The following is a 21,845-nucleotide window of genomic DNA, read 5'->3' on the forward strand; positions in this document are numbered from 1 at the left end:
GAAAAGGTCGGAGGACGCGCACCGCCGCCCCTCGCGGGCTCGCTGCGCTCGCCACGCTTCGGGTGGGCGTCTATCGTGGGGTGCGGTGCACGCCGTTAAATTTGGGGGGTTTGGGAATATTTTACATTGAATCCAATGTAAAATCGGGTCCCAGGGACCCGATTTACATTTCATTAAAAAAAAAAATCGGGTCCAAAATCGGTCGGTCGCGTCGATCGCATCGCATGCGACCAAATCGCATGCGATGGACCCGATTTTTCCAACACGACCACCCCGATGTAAATCGGTGTGGCCGTGCTAGGAAACAAGTACCGAGATTAGTACAGAAAAGAGAATGGATTGTCATATGGTGGTGCACCATTTATAGAAAAGAGTCATAAAATTTACCTTTTATTATTTTTATTTTAAAAGTGAAGAACACGAAATATGACAAACAACAAATAACATCAACACAAGTGAAAACAGTGTGCTATTAAAAGGCACGTGCGAGTTCCCGGAGCAAATTCCCTCTATTCAATATTATCAATTACACTACTAGCTTTCTCCTTCTTGACCTTTAAACAATTGTTTGAGGAGAGAAGTGTGTCAATCTTAAATAGGTTTGTGTTCTATATACAAATGTAACAGCCTGTCTGTTAGGGAATGGGATCATTCGTCAGACTGCATTTAGGTCTACAGTCATTAGGTCGACCCCACTAGGTCGACTGGCAGGAAGGTCGACCTGACTTAAGGTCGACATGGGCCAAGGTCGACATGACTTAAGGTCAAATTTGCATAAAGGTCGACATGATGAAGGTCGACTGGTCATACGGTCGACATGGGTTTTTCACAGTTTTTTTGATCCGGATGTCGACACAGTCGACATGGACACAGTTGGCAATGAGAATCGGACCCTCGCATCGCTCGCTTCGCTCGCTATGCTTCGGCCACGGTGCCTCGCTGCGCTCGGCACACTATTTTATTCTCCCACCACGCCCTAGTGGATGGTAGGGCATGAAATACCGCCTGTCGGCACATGTCGGCTCAAAAAACAGTGAAAAACCCATGTCGACCTTATGACCAGTCGACCTTCCTCATGTCGACCTTTATGCAAATTCGACCTTAAGTCATGTCGACCTTGGCCCATGTCGACCTTAAGTCAGGTCGACCTTCCTGCCAGTCGACCTAGTGGGGTCGACCTAATGACTGTAGACCTAAGTTCATTCTAATAGATGACCGCATCCCTCTGTTAGCTACTTGGATGCGGTGTTTGGTACTCAATTGGTTGAGATTGAATTAATTAGCTCAATTAATTACCAGTTTATCTGGCGTGGTGCTGTTTGTATTATTTGTATATTGATAAAACAATTGAGCTGTGTGTTATCACAGAAATGCAGTAATATCACTAATCGGTTACCCCTTTCCGTTTGAGGTCACTATTAAATCAGTGCTTACAGAGTGGGTTTTTAGGGTGATGCAGCACCTCTATTATATGTATGGGTTACTGCTAGTGAATCAATTCAATGCCCGGATAAACATTGCTACCTGGGCTAGGGTTATTAATTAAGCTGATGGTGTGGAGTTATTTCCTTACGCCGTTTATTGAGAATATAGCTTATAGTTGCGGTCGCAGGGAGACTCTTTAACCAGTACAGCTTAAACCTGCCCTATATGGACGGTATGCAATGATTTCCCCAAAAGGAGAGGCTGGTGGTAACAGTAACAATAGTATCACAGGTACTAGGTAGAACCCCGTGCTGTCGACCTGATACTATGGTCGCGTACAGCTAGCGGGGAGCCGTCCGTTCTCCGTATAACAGGTAGCTATCAGCGCGCACTCCCTGTCCTAGGGACAAGTGCCGCAAACAGGATTTCAGTTGCCGTATGTCTTTGAGTCCAACCCTGTGCCACTGTCAGCTCGTACTGCTGCTGGCGTGGTCTTAGGGTGACTAGTGACAAGAGGCTGCTAATACATTAGAGTCCTGAAAAGGACTAATAAATACATTTCATAGAACACAAAAAAAGGGGGGTAGGGCGTACGCTTCGTAGGTCTTCCTCAGGGCAACCAGTATAGGTGCCCAGGGTAGGCTTATAAGGCTTGATCTGATTTGAATGGTCCAATAATCAGGTTCTTGGTCACAGAGGTCCCGCCCCTGCTACAGTTCATCTGTCATTTGAGGGTATATATCCCTTCAATTATTCCTTAATACGAATGTATATATCCTTAGTTAGTTCTTCAAATTATGGGTACATTATCCATGTATATGTGAATATTTTTACTGTTTGAAACAGCTTAAGACAGCTGAGATTGGCTTAATTAATGTGTATATGTGTTCAATTAGTATCTTCTCTTGTTGGTTTCTGGGTAATAATGTTGGGCTTCAGTGCACCCATGTGTCCACATGGGATGTATGTCGACCAATACCAACAATAGAATATTACTCCAATGTTGGGCTCCAGTGCATCCATGTGTCAACATGAGATGCATGTCGACCAATACGTATAGGTGTTCAATCGTTTTCTGGGTTTTTGGAGTCATAGAATATTACAATATAAGGCTCCAGTGCATCCATGTGTCAACATGAGGGGCATGTCGACTAGTGCATTGAATGCTTGACATAATTCAAGTTATTGCATTTCTATAGGTACCGTCGGGATCTGGTCCCGTGTATGTTAGTATATTGAGATGTATGTCGACCAATACCAAAATAGAATATTGCCCCAATGTTAGGCTCCAGTGCACCCATGTGTCAACATGAGATGCATGTCGACCAATACGTATAGGTGTTCAATCGTTTTCTGGGTTTTTGGAGTCATAGCATATTACAATATAAGGCTCCAGTGCATCCATGTGTCAACATGAGGGGCATGTCGACTAGTGCATTGAATGCTTGACATAATTCAAGTTATTGCACTGTTTTCACTTGTGTTAATGTTATTTTGTTGTTTGTCATATTTCGTGTTCTTCACTTTTAAAATAAAAATAATAAAAGGTAAATTTTATGACTCTTTTCTATAAATGGTGCACCACCATATGACAATCCATTCTCTTTTCTGTAAAAACCTAGTGTACCACAAGGCAAGCTTCTTTAAAAAAAAAAAAATTAATTTATTTATTAACAGTTTCTTATATAGCGCATACAAATTCCGCAGCGCTTTACAGAGCATAGTTATGAGCAAACACAAAACATATTACATTACAAGACAGTTTAGGACAAGTACATGGTTAATACGGATAGTTGCATCAGGGGACAGGACACTGAAGCAATTATCAGGGTGGCAGTGGTTTATATATTCTAAGAAAGGCACATGAGGAGAGAGGGCCCTGCCCGTGAGAGCTTACATTCTAAAGGGGAGGGTTAGACAGACAGGGGTAACACAGAAGGGGGAGAGGTGAGCATAAACAGGTTAGGATGAGAGATGGTCAGGTTTTATGCAGGAGGGTCGGAAGAGGTCAGCTTAGTGTTTGATATTTTAAGTCTAAAATAGCGCTGGGTCATCCAAGAGTAGATAGCAGAGAGACAGTTGGAGATATGAGTTAGGATGGAAGGAGAGCGATCAGGAAAAGAGGGGTAGATTTTAGTATTTTCGGCATAGTGGAAGTCGAGTGAACAAATAAGTTCACCCAGAGAGGACATGTAGAGATAGAGAAGAGGGCCAAGAATAAAATAATCAGGGACACCTACTCTCAATGGAACAGCAAGAGAGGTAAAGTCATTAGAGGTACAGCTGGGCATTTTCAAAACTGACAGTGCAAGTACAAGCATAAAGAGTGATATTCAAAAAGTTTTAGCAGATGGAGAAATGGTGATATCACAGCTGAATAGGCAGATTAAGCAGCCAGGAGTAGTATGATGTGAGAATGAAGTGAGCTCACTCAAAGCAGTCTCTTGGTTTTCTGGGATGCTGGTGTCTTTCTGAGTCACTTTGATACGAAGATGTTAAGTTGGTTGGCAGTTTCTGTCCAGTTTAAATCCAGAATAAGTCCAAGCTTTAATCTATGTAACTGTTTTCGCCCTACTTAAAAATCTTCCTACTTCAATATGATTCAGGAATACTCATACAGATTCAATCATCTTCAGCTTATATGAAAGGCTAAAAACAAATGTCAGGACTACCTGGAATATCCATTCTATTTGGTACAATAAAGCTTTAGTTCTAATTCTTCTAAACATCTTAGATATTAGTTCTTGTTCTTAAATCTTTCCACCTCTGTATGCTACAATGATCCCATGACAGAATGTCCTACAGTACATGGCTGAAAAAAGCCATAGCTTTTGCTCTTCAAGTTGCAGCGTGAGGGGAAAATATTTTATCTTTGTGTTAAACAAATCTATATCAGGTATGATGACCTGACATTCTTTCAGTTAAATTGCACAAATATTTCTGTTTCAGACCACATTTGTCTAAGCTTATTATGTGCCAGCTCAAAGTTCCTCTTCACATTTATGCCCAGCTGAAGATTTATTTAATGCAAATTTTTATACAAGCTTTATTTGTTTACAAGGCCTACTGAATTCAGAGATTTCAGGACTAGATACATTTTCACGAGACCTTTAAGATCTTACACACAGAGCTAGCAGCTCTCTGCGATTTGCAGACTGCTTTTTAGGACTCCTCCCAGTCTGAGAGATCATACTGTACTTTCCAGATGGATGTGCTCCACCCCATTTATGCCTGTTGGTAAGTGTAGCGAATACAATTGGGTTTCATTGTTATGCTCAGATTATCTACCAAGTGCCTTCACTTCAGTTTCTGATCCTTCCAGATGAATTTTCTGGCTGCTCCAGCGAGTATATTTGTTTGTTCCAAAAATTCAGTGCTGCTTTTCAAAGCAGCCAGGAATATTTCTGCTCACTTCACAGCAGGAATGCTGCATGCTGTCATTAAACTCAGTATTGGGATTTCATGGGGAAGAAGGACATCTTGTAATGAGGGAACAAGTCTGTATGTTGACAGAAATGGAATGACATCACCTTTTTCAAGTGGTCAAATGTAACTTTTTTTTATTTTATAAACAATCCTAGATTTAATGAGGTAGAACATAATATTTCCATCTGTTTGTCCATGACTGCTGCAGTTAGTCCAAATAAAGGATGATGGCAATGTTCTGTTTGCTTAGATTATCTATTAATGTTTTGGAAGATTACTGGGAAGGCTGAAAACTGTGAGCTGCAAACGTGCCAAAAGTAGAAATCAAGGGTCTTTACCAACATCAAATTACAGCAAACAATGTACAGATTTGAGTTCAGAAACCTAGATTTGAATTAGAAATTTATGAACATTAGATTGATCATTACAAAATAAATAGGTTACTCTATATCATGCCTGGCCAACCTGCGGCTCTCCAGCTGTTGTGAAACTACAAGTCCCAGCATGCCTTGCTACAGTTTTGCTATTATAGAATGCTAAAACTGTGGCAATGAATGCTGGGATGTGTAGCCAGGCGGCCAATAGTGGTATTCAGGAGGAGGAGCCACAGAAAGTAAACAAAGACATCTTGCGGCTTCTCCTCAGTCTAGTTTAGTGTCGTGTGTGTCAGATTGTTTTTTTTGCCAAGACCCATGGATGTTACTTGGAAAGAAGAGGACGAAATCTACACCAGAGGACCCCTGTAAGTATGGATTGCTTCCACAGGTACCCCTATGGATTTATTCAGGACCATCGGATGGACAGAGGGAGGTAGACCTACCTACGTTGTCAAGATATTTGTAAGTATCAATATGAATGGGCTCTGAATGTAATAAAGTTTTATATTTTTGGTGTGTATGTGTCTATTTATTTTAAACTATTGGTTCTGCTGTGAAACTAAGAGTCCCAGCAAGCCCATTAATGGGCCGCATGCTGGGACTTGTGGTTCCCAAAGTCCCATTATGCAGACCAGGCTTGCTGGGGCTCATAGTTCCACAGCAGAACCCAATAGTTTATTCTATTTTTTACACATTTATCAGCCCGGTACCCACAGCCCAGGGGTACTGGGAACAGCCCCAGGCTTGAGGCTTGGCTGGAAAGTCCTGGAGGGGGGGTGGGTTGGGGGGGGGACCCTTTCATTGGGGGGGGGGGTCCTACTTCCCCAGGATCCCTGCCCAGACTGACGGTTAGGGGGTTCATGCTTTGGCCGCGGGACCTTATATAATAAGTGTCCCGGGTTGTGGCATTACCCTTCTGGCTGGTTGGGCCTGGTGCTAGTTCTTAAAATAAGGGGGACCCCTACTCCTTTTGCCCCCTTTAATTTGTGAGCCAGGACTGGCCCTTGGGCCTGGTTTAAAATATATGGGGAATCTCTACATGGTTTGTTCCCTGATTTTTTAAGACCAGGACTGGCTCTGAGCCTGGGGCTAGTTATGGCTGTGGGGGGGGGATCCCATGCTGTTTTTTTTTTTTATTATTATTTATTTTCTATTTGTTTTTTTACACTGCAGCCTGCACAGATCTTACTGATCCTTGCAGGCTGCCAATACGAATTAGTATTTAGCGGCCGTAATACGAATCCATACGCCATCAGAAAATACGAAGCAGTCAAATACGACTGCTTTGCAAATTTCCCTCCGGAATACGAATTTGTAATTGAAATACGATGGCGATGCCAGTTGTATTCATTCGTATTAAGCATATGAATATGAATTTTCGTATTCTTAGTAAATTTCCCCCTAAACCTTTTTAGATAAACATGTTCATCTGCTACTGTATATTATTAAATATTCTTTTAAATGGATTAGTCATCCAAATTGGGTCAATTAGTAGGACATAACAAATTACCTGCATAATGCAATCCAATGAAGCATTAACGTTTAAACCAGGTTGCAAGCAACGCCTACTTTACATTACATGTCGATGAGAGGAACTCAGAAGGTGATCTCATTATTTGTAATGCAGAAAGAGAAAGAGGTGTGTAGGTGTGGTGCACCGAAACGCTATAATAAAATGTGTAGTTTGGAAGATTATGCACTGATGAGAATATAACCCTAAGAGTTACAGTGAGGTTAAACCAACATATGAAAATGTATATGAATTACTCTGTCTGAGTATTGGTATATAGCTCTGTTGGTAGTGCTCCCATGAGATTACAGCATGTAATACCATTTCTTTCGCTGACTTATTTAATATAATATTTATACATGTTTTCACTGTAAATACCTGTACACATATACCGTATTTGTTTACCATGCCTATGTATAAAAAAAAACATAGCAAGTACCAAGTGTTTATCAGGATACAAAACTATCCAACATTTAGGCACTTACTTGTGTACAGGAGCTGTTACATAGTTTTATGTCCTACCTTGTAGATTATGCCTATTGTTTATACCAGGGGTCCTCAAACTATTTTGCTCTGGGACCCCATCAGACAATAAAAATAATGGCAGGACCCCAGCAAGTTACTGCAGAAGGTCATCAAATCACATCACATGTGTAGTTAGCATACAGCACATACATGGCAGAATTGTGGGAGGCACAAAATGATGGGAGGAGTCTAAAATAACAGACAATCCTTGAATCACTGACTGAGATTAGAAAAGTCATCAGCCTGATGGTCAGCAACATGGAGTCACAACCTCATGCTGAGATGGTCCGGACCCACTTTGGGGTCAGGACCCACAGTTTGAGAACCGCTGGTTTATACTAAGCTATATATAATTTCTCCACATATTGGCCCTTATTCAGATCTGATCGTGTGCACTGCAGGTGGGGCAGATGTTACATGTATAGATAGAGTTAGATTTGTGCGAATTATTTTGTTTCTGTGCAGGGTAAATACTGGCTGCATTATTTTTACACTGCAATTTAGATTTCAGTTTCAACACACCAAACAGAACTCTCTCTGCACATATTACATCTGCCCCACCTGCAGTGCACATGGTTTTGTCCATTTTGAGAACAATATTGTACTGTGATCAGATCTGAATAAGGGCCATTGTGCCACAATTTTTCCACAAGTCATTATTTTTGATGTGTCAAAATTGTATATGCACAAGAATTGAAGATGGTCTGTAACTCACACACTGTATTGTATTATGTATCTGTGTATATACAAGAATCGGAGACCATATATGATATGTGTATTGTTCCAACACATGAGATACCTTGGAACCGTATGGCTTATAACCCCCCTCCTTTTTTTTTCTTATTCCTGTTTTGATCTGTATGCCCTTTTAGATCTCAGTGGGACTTAAGGAGTCACTGGCACAGTCATACCCTATTGGATCTAGTATACTGATGTCTCAGGAACTATTAAATCAATAGTTGAAAAAAAAGGTATTCTTGGCTACATAGTCATATCTAAGCTTTCTAATCAGGCTTCTAGCAAGTTAAGGCCCATAAACACACTGGGCGATTTTGAGCTCAGTTTTGTCATTTGAGCCTCCCAGTGTGTATGGGGCTATGAGTGGTGATGTGTGCTCCTGCATCATCGGCGGCTGCCGCTCATCTGCCGGTATTACCACTGTCTAGGATTGCCTGCACGATCCTCAATTCGTGACTGAAAATCCGAGGCTTGTGACCAATGTTAAAAAAACATGTGGCAGTGTGGTTCAATATAACAGGATGAGGTGCCTATGGAGCAAATGTGAAAATAGGTAACATTTATTTCTGCTGGTCTAAAGATAGAGAAAGAAAGATACACAATTAGATAGTGAAAGAGTTAAGCTGGCCATACATCAGAAAGATCGATCTTAAGATCGATTGCGCTCATGATTGTGTATAATTTCCCTTGAAATCCCCGGCAGTCCTTGGTGGTTTTTGGACACACAATCTACTCACAATCCATCATACAATCAGTCATACAATCCATCTGCTGCATGATTGTGTACACAAGATGTGCACACAATCTGCATACAATCCATCTTACAATCAATCATACAATCCATCTGCTGATGGATTGTATAATTGTGTACATAATGCTGGGTACACACCAGGACGACTAGGGCACGATTCTGTCAATTTAGATCCAATTCCGACCGGTTGTATGCAGATTGTGTGTATTATCGTGTGTTTTTGCCATTTATTTGATCCGATTCCGATCCAATGCGCGTTCACGCCGCTCGTTTGGTCGCATCTTTGGTCCTACGTGCTGCAGGTAGGATCCGTCAATCCCAGGCCGACCGACCGTCAATCGTATGCAGATCGTGAGTGTTTTTTGCCGCCTCCGTCGTCCGTCCGTCGGTGCGTCCGTTGTTTGATCCAGCCTATTTGAGTGGCATTTCCTAAACACTCCCCCGGCGCCATGTTTTTCCACATAGCAAACAGCGCTGGCGCAGCAGTTGGACTCTCCTTCTTGTCTCATCTCCCAGAACAACAACCTGGTATGTTTGCACTCCCAATGCTCTTCTATGCATGCCCACTGTTGCCACCAATGTATATAGTGTGTATAAAGCACTGGTTTGGCAACCGTGCACCCGACCATGTCACTTTTGTTTTTTTGGGTGGGCCCCATCTGTGTGTGTATACATATAACCAATGTCCACCATTGCAGTATTCCAAGCACTCCTCTCTGCTAGGCCCCATTCACCTGTGTGCGTGTGTTTGTGTATATATAGATATATATACATAAACCATTGTCCACCATTGCAGTATTCCATGCACTCCTCTCTGCTAGGCCCCATTCACCTGTGTGCGTGTGTTTGTGTATATATAGATATATATACATAAACCATTGTCCACCATTGCAGTATTCCATGCACTCCTCTCTGCTAGGCCCCATTCACCTGTGTGTGTGTGTGTTTGTGTATATATAGATATATATACATAAACCATTGTCCACCATTGCAGTATTCCATGCACTCCTCTCTGCTAGGCCCCATTCACCTGTGTGTGTGAATAGCAATCTGCACAATAAAATGTATAGTGGTTTTCATAAAAGTTTATTAACATTTTAAATACTTAAAACATAAGAACTAGGTAAACTGGTAACTATAACTATAAAAATTTAAATATGAAACAAAACATGGGTATAACTATAACAACTAAAATGGTTTTATCTTTTTACAGTCCCAATGTCCAACGCAAAGGAACAAGAGTTTCTTGAAGGGTTTATTGAAAAATATCGTTCACAAGAATGCCTGTGGCGAACAAAATCCAAGGAGTATTCAAACAAAATGAAAAGAAACCAAGCCTTGGAGGAGTTGGCACGCTACAGTCTTCCATTTCACCCAGAGGCCAATGTTGAATGGGTGAGGAAACGCATCCAGAATATGCGCACGGTGTTCTTAAAGGAACACAAGAAGATGGAGGCTGCAAAGAAGTCTGGTGCTGGAGTCGACGAGATGTATCAAACATCGCTCTGGTACTATGACCGGTTGACATTCACCCTCAGCCAGGAGTCGATGAGGACAGGAGTAGTCCTTATGGTAGAACATGAAAACCAAGAAGTCACGGCGCAGGAGGAGGAGGAGAATTCGCAGTCTGCATCGGTGAGTCTATTTTTTTGGCTATCTAATTGATTCCTCCTGCCAATCCACAGCGCCCTCCCCATTAAAGTAGGCCATGTACTCTTCCCTCACCTGTTTGGCTCGTGCACTCCCTGTGTAGTGTTGTGTTGGGGTTTGCAAGGAGGATATCTGCACTACCTCCTCTGGCAGTTCTTGGTCTTCTTGGAGTGCTGTGCCTGTAGCCCTTTGCTGTGTGGCTTTTCTGCGGAGCAAATTGTGCAGGACACAGCACGCCGTGACAACCCAGTCAATTTTGTCCACCCTCAGGTTAATGGCAGTGTGGAAAATGCGAAACCGGCTTGCCAGGATGCCAAAAGCATTTTCCACAACACGCCGTGCCCTGGATAGCCTGTAGTTAAAGATCCTTTTGTCATGGTTCAACCCCCTTTGCGCATATGGCTTCATGACATGCTCGTGCAGGCCAAAAGCCTCGTCAGCCACAAAAACAAAGTTAAGCCCCTGTTTAGTTTCCTGGACAGACGGCAAGTGAAGGGTGTTCGCTATGAGCCTTTCGTAGAACTTTGTGTCCTTGAAAGTGCCACCATCCGATGCACGGCCATTCCTTCCTACATCCAGGAAGATAAACTCATAGTTCGCATTAACAACAGCCATTAGTACAATGCTAAAATAGCCCTTGTAATTAAAATAGTAGGAACCACTATTGATAGGCTGGGCTATGCGGACATGTTTGCCATCAATGGCTCCACCGCAATTTGGGAAGTTCCATCGCTGTTCAAACTCCTCTGCGATGACTTTCCATTCATTCACGCTGGTAGGGAACTGAAATTAGAAGTAAATAGAATTGATTAGTAAACATGTTCAATTTTTTTACAGCTTGGTGACTACCCACCTGCAACCCCAGACCTATCTGTCCTATCTGAGAATGCATGCACATCGAACGAAGTTCCTACTCCGGCACGCACTCCGCCACCCACCCTGGAACCCACTCCACCACTCCCCCGTGCCAAAAAAATGCGTGGCAAAGGAAAAAAAGGAGAAGCAGCGGCACATGAAGAATTTATGATGCGGGCACATCAAGTCCTGCAAAGAAACCCCGACAAACATGACAACTACTTCACTTATGTGGCAGAGTGTGTTCGCAACATGGCTCCTGACCAGCAACTTACTTTTGAAAAGTTATGCATGGAGTTGGTGTATAATGGCAGTTTAGGGTATCTCAACAGTGGCACTAAAATAGTTGGCATTGGTAGTGCACCAGACACACCACTGTCATTAGAATCACCAGTGCCTACTCCGCCTGCCACCGTAGCAGGCCAGTCGAGCACAATTCCAACACATACCCAGTCAACACCTACACAGCCTTCTCAACCCCCCCAGTACCGTCAATTCTACAGTTCTTTACTGATAGAAGATCCAGAGTGTCCTGTTTTTGAGGATCTGTCTTAAAAAATAGGCTACTTTATCATTTACCATCGACATGGTCTCAGCTGCAGGTATGTGATGGCCACTGCTCACATGGCGTATGGCGCACATCAATGGGGCCGGGACCATTGCATCTGCGCCATGCGCCATGTGGGCCGCAGCCTTTACATATCTGCAGCAGACATCCTCTGCCACACAAGGGCCACAGTGTGTATTTTTGTTTATTTATATGCTGCTACCTGTACCTGCATTACCAGAGGGAGAACAGGATTCTCCTCAATCTGGATAGCAAACTCCATTTATTGCCCTTTTTTCTTTGCCAATAGTATGGGGTACTGTGCGGCAGACATGGTCTCAGCTGCAGGTATGTGATGGCCACTGCTCACATGGCGTATGGCGCACATCAATGGGGCCGGGACCATTGCATCTGCGCCATGCGCCATGTGGTCCGCAGCCTTTACATATCTGCAGCAGACATCCTCTGCCGCACAGTACCTTATCCCTACTGTTGTAAGGGCATGTTCCAGAAGTTACCAGAGTGTGTTTTTTTTGTTTATTTATATGCTGCTACCTGTACCTGCATTACCAGAGGGAGAACAGGATTCTCCTCAATCTGGATAGCAAACTCCATTTATTGCCCTTTTTTCTTTGCCAATAGTATGGGGTACTGTGCGGCAGACATGGTCTCAGCTGCAGGTATGTGATGGCCACTGCTCACATGGCGTATGGCGCACATCAATGGGGCCGGGACCATTGCATCTGCGCCATGCGCCATGTGGGCCGCAGCCTTTACATATCTGCAGCAGACATCCTCTGCCACACAGTACCTTATCCCTACTGTTGTAAGGGCATGTTCCAGAAGTTACCAGAGTGTGTTTTTTTTGTTTATTTATATGCTGCTACCTGTACCTGCATTACCAGAGGGAGAACAGGATTCTCCTCAATCTGGATAGCAAACTCCATTTATTGCCCTTTTTTCTTTGCCAATAGTATGGGGTACTGTGCGGCAGACATGGTCTCAGCTGCAGGTATGTGATGGCCACTGCTCACATGGCGTATGGCGCACATCAATGGGGCCGGGACCATTGCATCTGCGCCATGCGCCATGTGGGCCGCAGCCTTTACTTATCTGCGGCAGACATCCTCTGCCACACAGTAGCCCGTACTTATTGGGAAAGTTTAAACTGGGTCATACATACTTAAATCTTTATATATAGTGTGTGTTTTTGTACAATATCTTTTATATATGGTATTATAATATATTTGTGTTGACACAATCTATTTACTATTTTACATGTTTTAACCATGAAAGGCCTAAAAAACCTGTTTCTGTCCTAGGCCTAAATTATAAATAAAAATATTTTGTTTGCACAATAAAGTGTACAGTGTATATTTCATCCTTACCTTGCAATACTGGTACTGCAGCACCTTCACAATGGCTTTGCAGGTCTCCGGGATGATGAGGCCCAAAGCTTGCGGGGAGATGAGGGATCCAAACTTTAGGTCAGCAAGAGACCGTCCTGTCGCCAGAAACCTCAGGGTCACCACCAGCCGTTCCTCAGCAGGGATAGCCATGCGATACTTGGTATCCTGCTTCTCGATGTGGGGAGTCACCAGACGCAGCAATTCCTGGAATGTGGCATCATCCATCCTCAAGAAGTTACGAAAATCGTCTGGGTTATTCTCCCTGATGTCCCTGAGCAGTGGCATGTGCGAACGAGTCTGACGCTGAAGTAGCCACTGCTTTGTCCAGCATGATCTTTCTCTCCTGCGCTGGGCTCTCTGACGTCTGAGCTTCAACACTGCATAATAGAGCAGGTACTGTTGCTGGTGACTACCCATCACTGCATTCTCCATAGTGCAGGGTTAAAAGACACTTTGTAATGGCAGGCAAAACAAAGTAATGTGTAAATAGCTATGTCCAGCGTTCAGCAGGTATAAACCAAGCCTCACTAGTAACAAAGCAGAAATACACTGGTTTAAAATGGCTGCTGCTATTCCTATCCCCTCTGCTAGTCCAGCCCCTTCATTTAAATTTCAAAGGCCAATCGGACGACGGTCGCAGGTGTTCTTGCAAAAAAACAAAAACCAGCGATCCGACCGTCTTAACGACCATCGCGGGCGCATCGGGATCGGATCTAGATCGTTCCGCCAAAAAAACACAATTTTTGCTAATCGTTTGCTGGGGACTGCCTGGGAGCTCCCGGGAAGTCCAAGGGAAATCGTTCCATGGTCGTCTATCGGTCGTGAACGACGGTGGTCGTCCTGGTGTGTACCCTACATAAGATGTGCACACAATCTGCATACAATCCATCTTACAATCAATTGAGATTGTATGATTGAGTACAATATCTTTCTGATGTATGGCCACCTTTAGACAAAAAGATTAAAATACAGAGGGAGAGTGAAAAGAAAAGAAAAGAAAGAAAAAAAGAATTTCAGTCAACATGAACTTCCTCCTCCTTTTCCAGTTAAGGTTTCCTTAACCCTAGTTGGCCAGTCCTTGGCACTTTGGGCATTTTTAGACTTATAACAGACTGGTGTCTTGGATTTAGTAGAATTAACTAATGTACTAGATCAGGGGTGGTCAACCGGTCAGAGGTAAAGAGCCGAAAAAGATCTGTAGTCAAGCTAAAGAGACACCAACATGCGCGCGCGCGCGCCAAAAAGGGGGTGTGGTCTATTTGGAAGTATGCCGCACACCATAGTACCCATTACACATGATGCAGCGCACCATAGTACAAATTACACATGATGCAGCGCACCATAGTACACATTACACATGATGCTGCACACTGAATTGCCCATTATACATAAAGCTGCACATCATAATATTGTGCGCACTGTTGTTGCGCCATGAATGACGGTCCGCAACGTCGGGGGAGCACGCCGGAATCACATGGTTAACGGGGGGCGGGCTGCTACTCCTGCAGGAGAGGTGAAAGCTGGGAGAAGGAGTGGAGCGGAAGCTTCAGGGGTAGCTCAGCCGTGCTACTCGGCTACACCTCAAGCTAAGCTGCCTTCCAGAAATAGCCACATCGCCGGGCAGCGCTGCGGCTTCCGTTCCAGTGGGAGTAGAAGCCGCACATTATCAGGAGGAGAGCCGCACGCGGCTCGAGAGCCGCGGGTTGGCCACCCCTGTACTAGATCATCGATTCTCAAACTGTGGGTCCTGACCTTCTCAGCATGGGCTCCATGTTGCTGACCATTAGGCTGATGACTTTTCTCATTTCAGTCAGCAACTCCAGGGGTGAAATGTAATAGGATGAGAGATTCAGAAAGTGAGAGATTTGGTAAGAAATCTCCAGTTTTTTTTAAACCGGAAATCATTTACTCTGCACAGCCAGTTTGATTTTAAAGTGTAATCATTTACACTTCAAAATCAAACTGGCTGTGCAGAGTAAATGATTGCCGCTTTAAAAAACACCTGGAGATTTCTTACCAAATCTCTCACTTTCTGAATCTCTCATCCTATTACATTTCACCCAAGTAGTCTGAAAAATCTGTTGAATTGCCTTTTATTTTAGACTCCTCCCATCATTTTGTACCTCCACAATGCTGCCATGCATGTGCTGTCTGCTGACTACACATGTGATGTGATTAACTTCTGCAGTAAATTTGCTGGGTTCCTGTATTATTTTTATTGTCTGATGGGGTCCCAGAGTACATTAGTTTGAGGACCCTTGGCTAGATCATCCATGCTTTTATAGACCTAGCAAAATTGTAACTAAAATGTGTATTTAACTTACTTTAAAAAAAAACTTCTATATAGCTAATTGCTGTTTTTATTTCATAAAATTATTTCACTAATTATTCCTTACATTTGGAGGTATTGGCTTTATAGGAAATTTTCTTTTGTAATACTTTTCAGTAATACATTACACTGAAGAGTAAAACATATATTTAGTTAATTATTAGACTACACTCACCTGGTTCTTTCTTTGGCAGTGTTGCAGAGGAAAAAGGATCTCTGCTCTCAAAAGGATCAGACTGTGGAATAAAGCAAAAATGTTTACAAAAGAACTGAAGATGGATGATGAAATCTCATTTAAGTCTAACTACATTGCTACACATTACTAACAGGGAAAACAAGTGAAATCCTCACATAGCATAATGCATGATTGTTCTGCAGTTTTCAGTAGATGTGCTGCAGTTACCCCTGGAATGTTTATCTTTATACACGATTCCCTTAAACCCTATGGGCGCCGAGTACAATGAGGTTTTCAAAGCAGGGAGTAACTCTGCGCAATACCATGTTGTCATGCCCTACACACTGTGTAAGTTATACCTTACTTCTAGCATTACAAATTATGTTATGCCTGCATTCATGTTCCCCACAGGCAGTCTTCCCTAAACCCTGTAACCTGCCTTGTCAAACACGGTCTCCATAGCATCATAATACACTATGGCATAATGCAGATTAGGGTGTGGTTTACAGTATCTTCTCTTACCACAGCCCCTGGAAGATTCCCACAGGTGGCTGTGACCAGAGTGGCGGGGGCACCGCCACACACTAACAGCAGTGCAGGAAACCGGTCATAGGCTGAGAGCTTTAAGCTGACAGTGCTGCATGGAGACCGGATGGGGGCTGAGAGCGGTGCAGTGGACCGGACTGGACTATGAGTCGGCCTAAAAACACAGAGGGCTTTGTGCCTGTGGTAAATTGGAAGGGCAAAAGCGAATTGTGCTGTGGGCCAGAATAAGGCAATAGGGATGCATGTTGGCATCTGTAATTGAGAGTATGGGAGGACATGAATTGCGTTATACCACACTTTAGCTATTAAAAATGTACCTGTGTGAAGCATGGGTGGGTTGCCAGTAGAATATCGTAAGGTGCCCATATACGGTACAACATTCCCATATGTTTTGAACTACATCACATCACATGTGATCAGGCCCTAGTTCTAAAAGCACGGGCTGCACAGACTTTATGTGCTGTGCAAAGGGATGCCCGCGAGAGCGTGCAATACACACCATCCTCGCACCATGTATGGGCACCTTTAGGACTAGGTAGAGGATCTTACTCAACCCTAAATGAAAATGTGAATAGACTTAATGAATGTCTTTGGAACACAAAACTGGCAAGTCCACAAAACATAGAAAAGTGAGCTGGCGCCAAAGAAACTATACAAGTTTGCAGCGAAATATGCATCTAAATGAACCACTGTAAAATTACATCTCACCTTCAGAGGCAATGTCATCGAATGGACATTATTCTTACTGAAGGGATCAGCAGAAAAAGGGTCACCTTTGCTGGGTTTATGAAAAGGATCATCTGTAGTAGGGGCATGAAAGGGATCACTTTCTTTAAATGGATCATCGCCAAAAGGATCTGATGAACAAAATGTACTAATTAATAGATACCACTGCACAGAGACAAAAGACACAAAAATGGACCTGTTGGTATCTACTTACTGCTCTTGAAGGGATCCGCTCCTTTAAATGGATCAGAAATAAAAGGATCTTCTGCCTGAAATGGGTCAGAATAAATGTCTTGGTTGTTGTTGCTGCTGTTAAACAATGGGGTTTTGTTCTTGAACGGATCATCCTGCGGATTAGAAAAATAATGCATAAGAATCCAGAAGGACAAACCGCTGTGGGAAAATGATCTAGGTCTGCCTTTCTAGACATTAATGACTAGTCATAGCAGACAGACATATTTGCAAAGCTTTTTTATATGGACATACATTACTAAGCCACTTTTAGGGCCTTCGTCAAAAAATGTATTTAGGTGTCCAGTATGAAATAGCGAAAACTTTCTCACACAACTATATGCAAAATGTTATTTGATGAGAGGAAGGGTAAACTGTTGCTGAAGAGATATTAAGTCTGCCTTGTATTCTCTTTAGCAAGTACGTTAAGACAAAATGGACACAAGACCTACACTGTTGTATGTATAATAGGGGAGTGGTTTTCATTCGTATCTCCCTTAAAGAATAAACCGTAATTGAAAGTCACCGAAGCACACAGCCTGTGTATGCTATAATACTGTATGCCATATTGTGCCAGTTGCTCCAGCAGAGCAAATACCAGAAAAATACAAAATAATGTTGACCTAACACAGGTCAAAGTCTAACAAGTCTATGCTCCTACTGCATGTAAAAAAAATAATTCTGATTCCGTGTAGGGATGGGACATTGAATGAAAACATCAGTTAAATTATGTTTTTCAACATTGGTTACAAAACATCATATAGACCTAAATATTGGTACTCTGAAACCAATGTTTCTATATTTTTTAACAAACTGCCTACTTAAGCATATAATACACTAATAAACTTCTGAAATTATAAATAATCCTTCTATTAAGTTTATCTTGTTGGTGGCTTAGAGCTTACACACACATTGGATATATGATCCATGTTATGTGGTAACTAAAATTTGTTTTAGAGCGGAAAAAAATAGCAAAACTTTATTGCAACAAATCACAGCAGATCACAATCTGCTATTTATAAATATTTTTAAAGGTACTTCCTCATCTTTGCGGCCACCGCTTACGCCAGTTACGTTAGCTGCTACGTGTATCGTGATTGTTCCCTCACGATTGCTCACCACGTTTCGGGCTTAGTGGCTCACTCTGCTTTGCTTGCTACATTACTAAAAGGTAATAGATGGTGGCGTGGACCCCGAAATTAACCCTTGCGGCTTGCCGTACGCTATGTAAGCGGTGGCTGCAAAGATTGGTTTATAACAGTAGCAACAGGCTAACAACTTAAGTTGAACATAGAAAATAACAAAAAACTGTACATAAGGTGCAACATAGAACATACTGTACGGTGAAAAAACTGGACTTTTTTGTTGCAATATAGGAGTATACTATACAGTACCTTTAATGTTCTCACTTCATCTTTAGTTAATCTTTTTCTCTCTCTTCTCCTCTCTCAACTGAAGTCTCTATCATCACCACACACAAGGCCAGATGCACTAAGCTTCAAAAGTTATAAAATGGAGTGATAAATAACCAACCAATCTGCTCCTGCCTGACATGGCAGGTAGGAGCTTATTGGCTGGTGGTTTATCACTCTCCATTTTATCAGTTTTGAAGATTAGTGCATCTCACCCAGTGTGTGTTACTGTTTTGTATCTGTTTTTTAAGTTGTCAATGAATATAAAACAAGGAGTGAGCTGGCTGCCGAAAGCAGTGCCAGCACCACACAGTGGCACACACAAAATAAAAACATTGGAAAAGTGAGAAAAACATTGGGGGAGAAATCTAGCGATGTTGATGAAACATTGGATCCTCAACATTGCTGGGTTAAACATCGAACATTGAAACCATAAATCCAATGTTACCTATGAAACATCATATGATTACCCATTCCTAATTCCGTGATACCTGCCCGGATCAAGCAATCTGGATTTTTAAGCATGCTTATATCCCCAATCCCGTGGCGCAATTGTCAAGGGATCACCCTGATACACAGTAGGTGTATGGGCCCCATTAGTCCCTAATACACTGCTTGTGAAGCAAATAATCAAAGATTAATAATACCCTTTTCATCAACAACTAAATGTTAGGTGTAGTGTGGGGAACCCCTGGCATTTGTTCTGCTGATACAATTTACACTGTCTGTTGTGACTTTGGCAATAGCAAAGAGCAAAACAATAGCCAGGACTCCTCACATTTAAAAAAATATTTTCCATGGGGAACAACACCAAGATTTAAATTTTGAATATCTAATTATCATGGGCTGCTTCAGTGGTCAATAAAATCTGCATAACATTATTAAGCAATTAAAAAACAAAGATATTTTCATTCAAAAAAGATTCACTGACCGAAAATAAAACGGCAGTTGCAATGTTTCATAAACTTGAACACAGACAAAAATGTGTTACCTAAATAAATTGGCACATTATACTTAATCCAAAAATCAAAGATACAGTATGGTATCAAATTGTAATCACTATACCCAGCTGACTGGTAGTATACACATCTTACAATGTCTATGCCTGAACTATAAATATATATATACATATATATATATATATATATATATATATATATATGGAAATAGTAGGCGTTGTCCTACCACGCCCTGGCTACGTGACGCTCTACCCGACTGCTGTGCTGTCTCCCATTGATCCCGTACGGCGGTGGTGTCTCCGTGTTCTCCTGCCTCCAGCAGCGCAATCCAGCGCCTGTCAGTAGCAGACCCGTGGAGTCTCCCATTCGTTCACAGTGGACAAGTGAGCAGCATTGCCTTGTGTGCATAGTTTATGCCTTGTGGTAACCAGCCCACAGTGTTTTATCATATGGTACGAGCAACTGCTTTTACTGTGGATCTCTGTGTGTTTTGGATCCAATAAAAATACTCTTTTAATGCACCATGAAGCGCCCTCTTCTATTCTCTTTGCTCTAGATATATATATATATTTTTATTAAACAGACAGAGAACACAGGCAAAGCACCTTTAAAAAAAAAAAAAATGATCTAGTACTTGAAAAATAGGTAACATTGGGTATAAAACTAACCCAAAAGTAATCAAAAGAAGAAATTGGGAAACCATTAGTCTATGGACAAATCATTACAAAATGTTGGTTACCAGGAACCGCATCTTTAGGTCCTGAACCAGTGCTGTTTCTCACCACTGCTGTGGAACGGTCCAGCCTCTCTCGTGAGGAAAAGGCCTCAACATCTGATAGATTGTTCATGCTACCCCCATGGTCTCCATTGAGAGCACTGTTGTAGTGTTCAATACTTTTGTTCATCTCCTGCTGACTCTCTTGAAGCTGTGATAATTTGCTACGAGCCTGAAGAAGAAACATAACAATTAAACAAGTCAAGGAATGTATAACTGCCAACCAATAAATTACAGCCTCAGCACAAAAACAGATAAAATATAATGTTATACAGTTAGTTAATAACAGCGTGTGTTATAATACTAACAGTATATAAATGCATGTTTCCTGAGAAAATGTTACTTAACATGCTTAGCCAAGCTACTGGTTTCAAAAACTAGACTGATCAGTGATTTATGAAGTTGCACAAAAATGTATGTTAGGGGCTCTGCACTCACTAAATTAACTGATATTAATAAATAGTGGAGATTTGGTTCATGAATTGATCAATGCATTTAAGCCTGCAGCCCCATTCACGGGACCCCACTTTTCTGCAGGTCCTAACACTATTGCTCAAAATGATTACAATAAACATAGATATCACATTAATGTTTGATTCCAGTCTGCTGTAAGCTTTAGACCAGATAGCATGCCTGGAATAAAACATTAATTTGATAGCTATGCTTATTGTAATCATGTTAAACAATAGTGTTAGGACCTGCAGAAAGGTGGGGTCCCGTGAATGGGGCTGCAGGCTTAAATGCATTGATCAATTCATGAACTAAACCTCCACTATTTTTTAATATCAGTTAATTTAGTGAGTGCAGAGCCCCTACAATTTCTGTTTAAACAATGTGGTCACAAGCCACCCAAAAACTAAGAAAGGTGAGTACTGATGTTTAGTGTATCCTGAAGACGGTCAATTGCCCGAAATGCCGTTGATTAAACAAGCACAGCACTTTACTTCTGATGTGGAGTCTCGGAGTGATGCTCATTTTCTCAATTTGATTATATATATATATATATATATATATATATATATATATATTTATTTATAGTTTTGAACTTCACATCTTTCTTATATTCCTTTTATCTTCCCCAAATCAATGACCTGCTGAGTTGTAGTATACCAACAGTAAAAGTATGTGACATATTTGGGGCAGTTGTTATCATGGAATTAGGTGTGAAGTATGTTCTAAAATGTACAACGGGCCCAATCCTGATTTTGAAGTAAACAACAAAAAAACAAAAGTAACTCTGCACTGTGCGGGGGACAGATGTAAACTGCGCAGAAAGATTTACATGTGAGTGGGTGTGGCCAAACGGAAATCTAAATGGTCCTTCCTCAGGGAAGTCCTTATTACAAAACTTATTAAATTAGCTCTTTTCATCTGTACATTGGCCTGCATAATTCTAGGGTGCCCTTTTGTTTGAGGTCTTGATCAAATTTTTACACCATACATTTAAAAATGTACACATGGAATTTTTAGACATTGTAT

The 21,845-nt window shown here is 41.9% G+C and overlaps 1 protein-coding gene across 7 annotated transcripts in view; it reads right to left on the bottom strand.

Moving 5' to 3' along the window:
- EPS15L1 (epidermal growth factor receptor pathway substrate 15 like 1) overlaps positions 1-21,845 on the bottom strand; it is a 186,002-nt gene that overhangs the window by 87,509 nt on the left and 76,648 nt on the right. For all 7 annotated transcript variants that reach the window (XR_014473280.1, XR_014473279.1, XM_083180639.1 and 4 more), the window contains 4 exons: positions 20,374-20,538; positions 17,204-17,336; positions 16,972-17,120; positions 15,718-15,778 (listed from right to left, as the gene is read on the bottom strand). Coding sequence is in view for 5 of the 7 variants with exons in the window: in XM_083180639.1 (XP_083036765.1) it covers positions 15,718-15,778; positions 16,972-17,120; positions 17,204-17,336; positions 20,374-20,538 (508 nt within the window). In the remaining 2 variants the exon portion in view is untranslated. The remainder of the gene's footprint in view (positions 1-15,717; positions 15,779-16,971; positions 17,121-17,203; positions 17,337-20,373; positions 20,539-21,845) is intronic.

Source organism: Crinia signifera, chromosome 1 (genome assembly GCF_055691185.1).
Source record: "Crinia signifera chromosome 1, ASM5569118v1, whole genome shotgun sequence".
Lineage (NCBI taxonomy): Eukaryota > Metazoa > Chordata > Amphibia > Anura > Myobatrachidae > Crinia > Crinia signifera.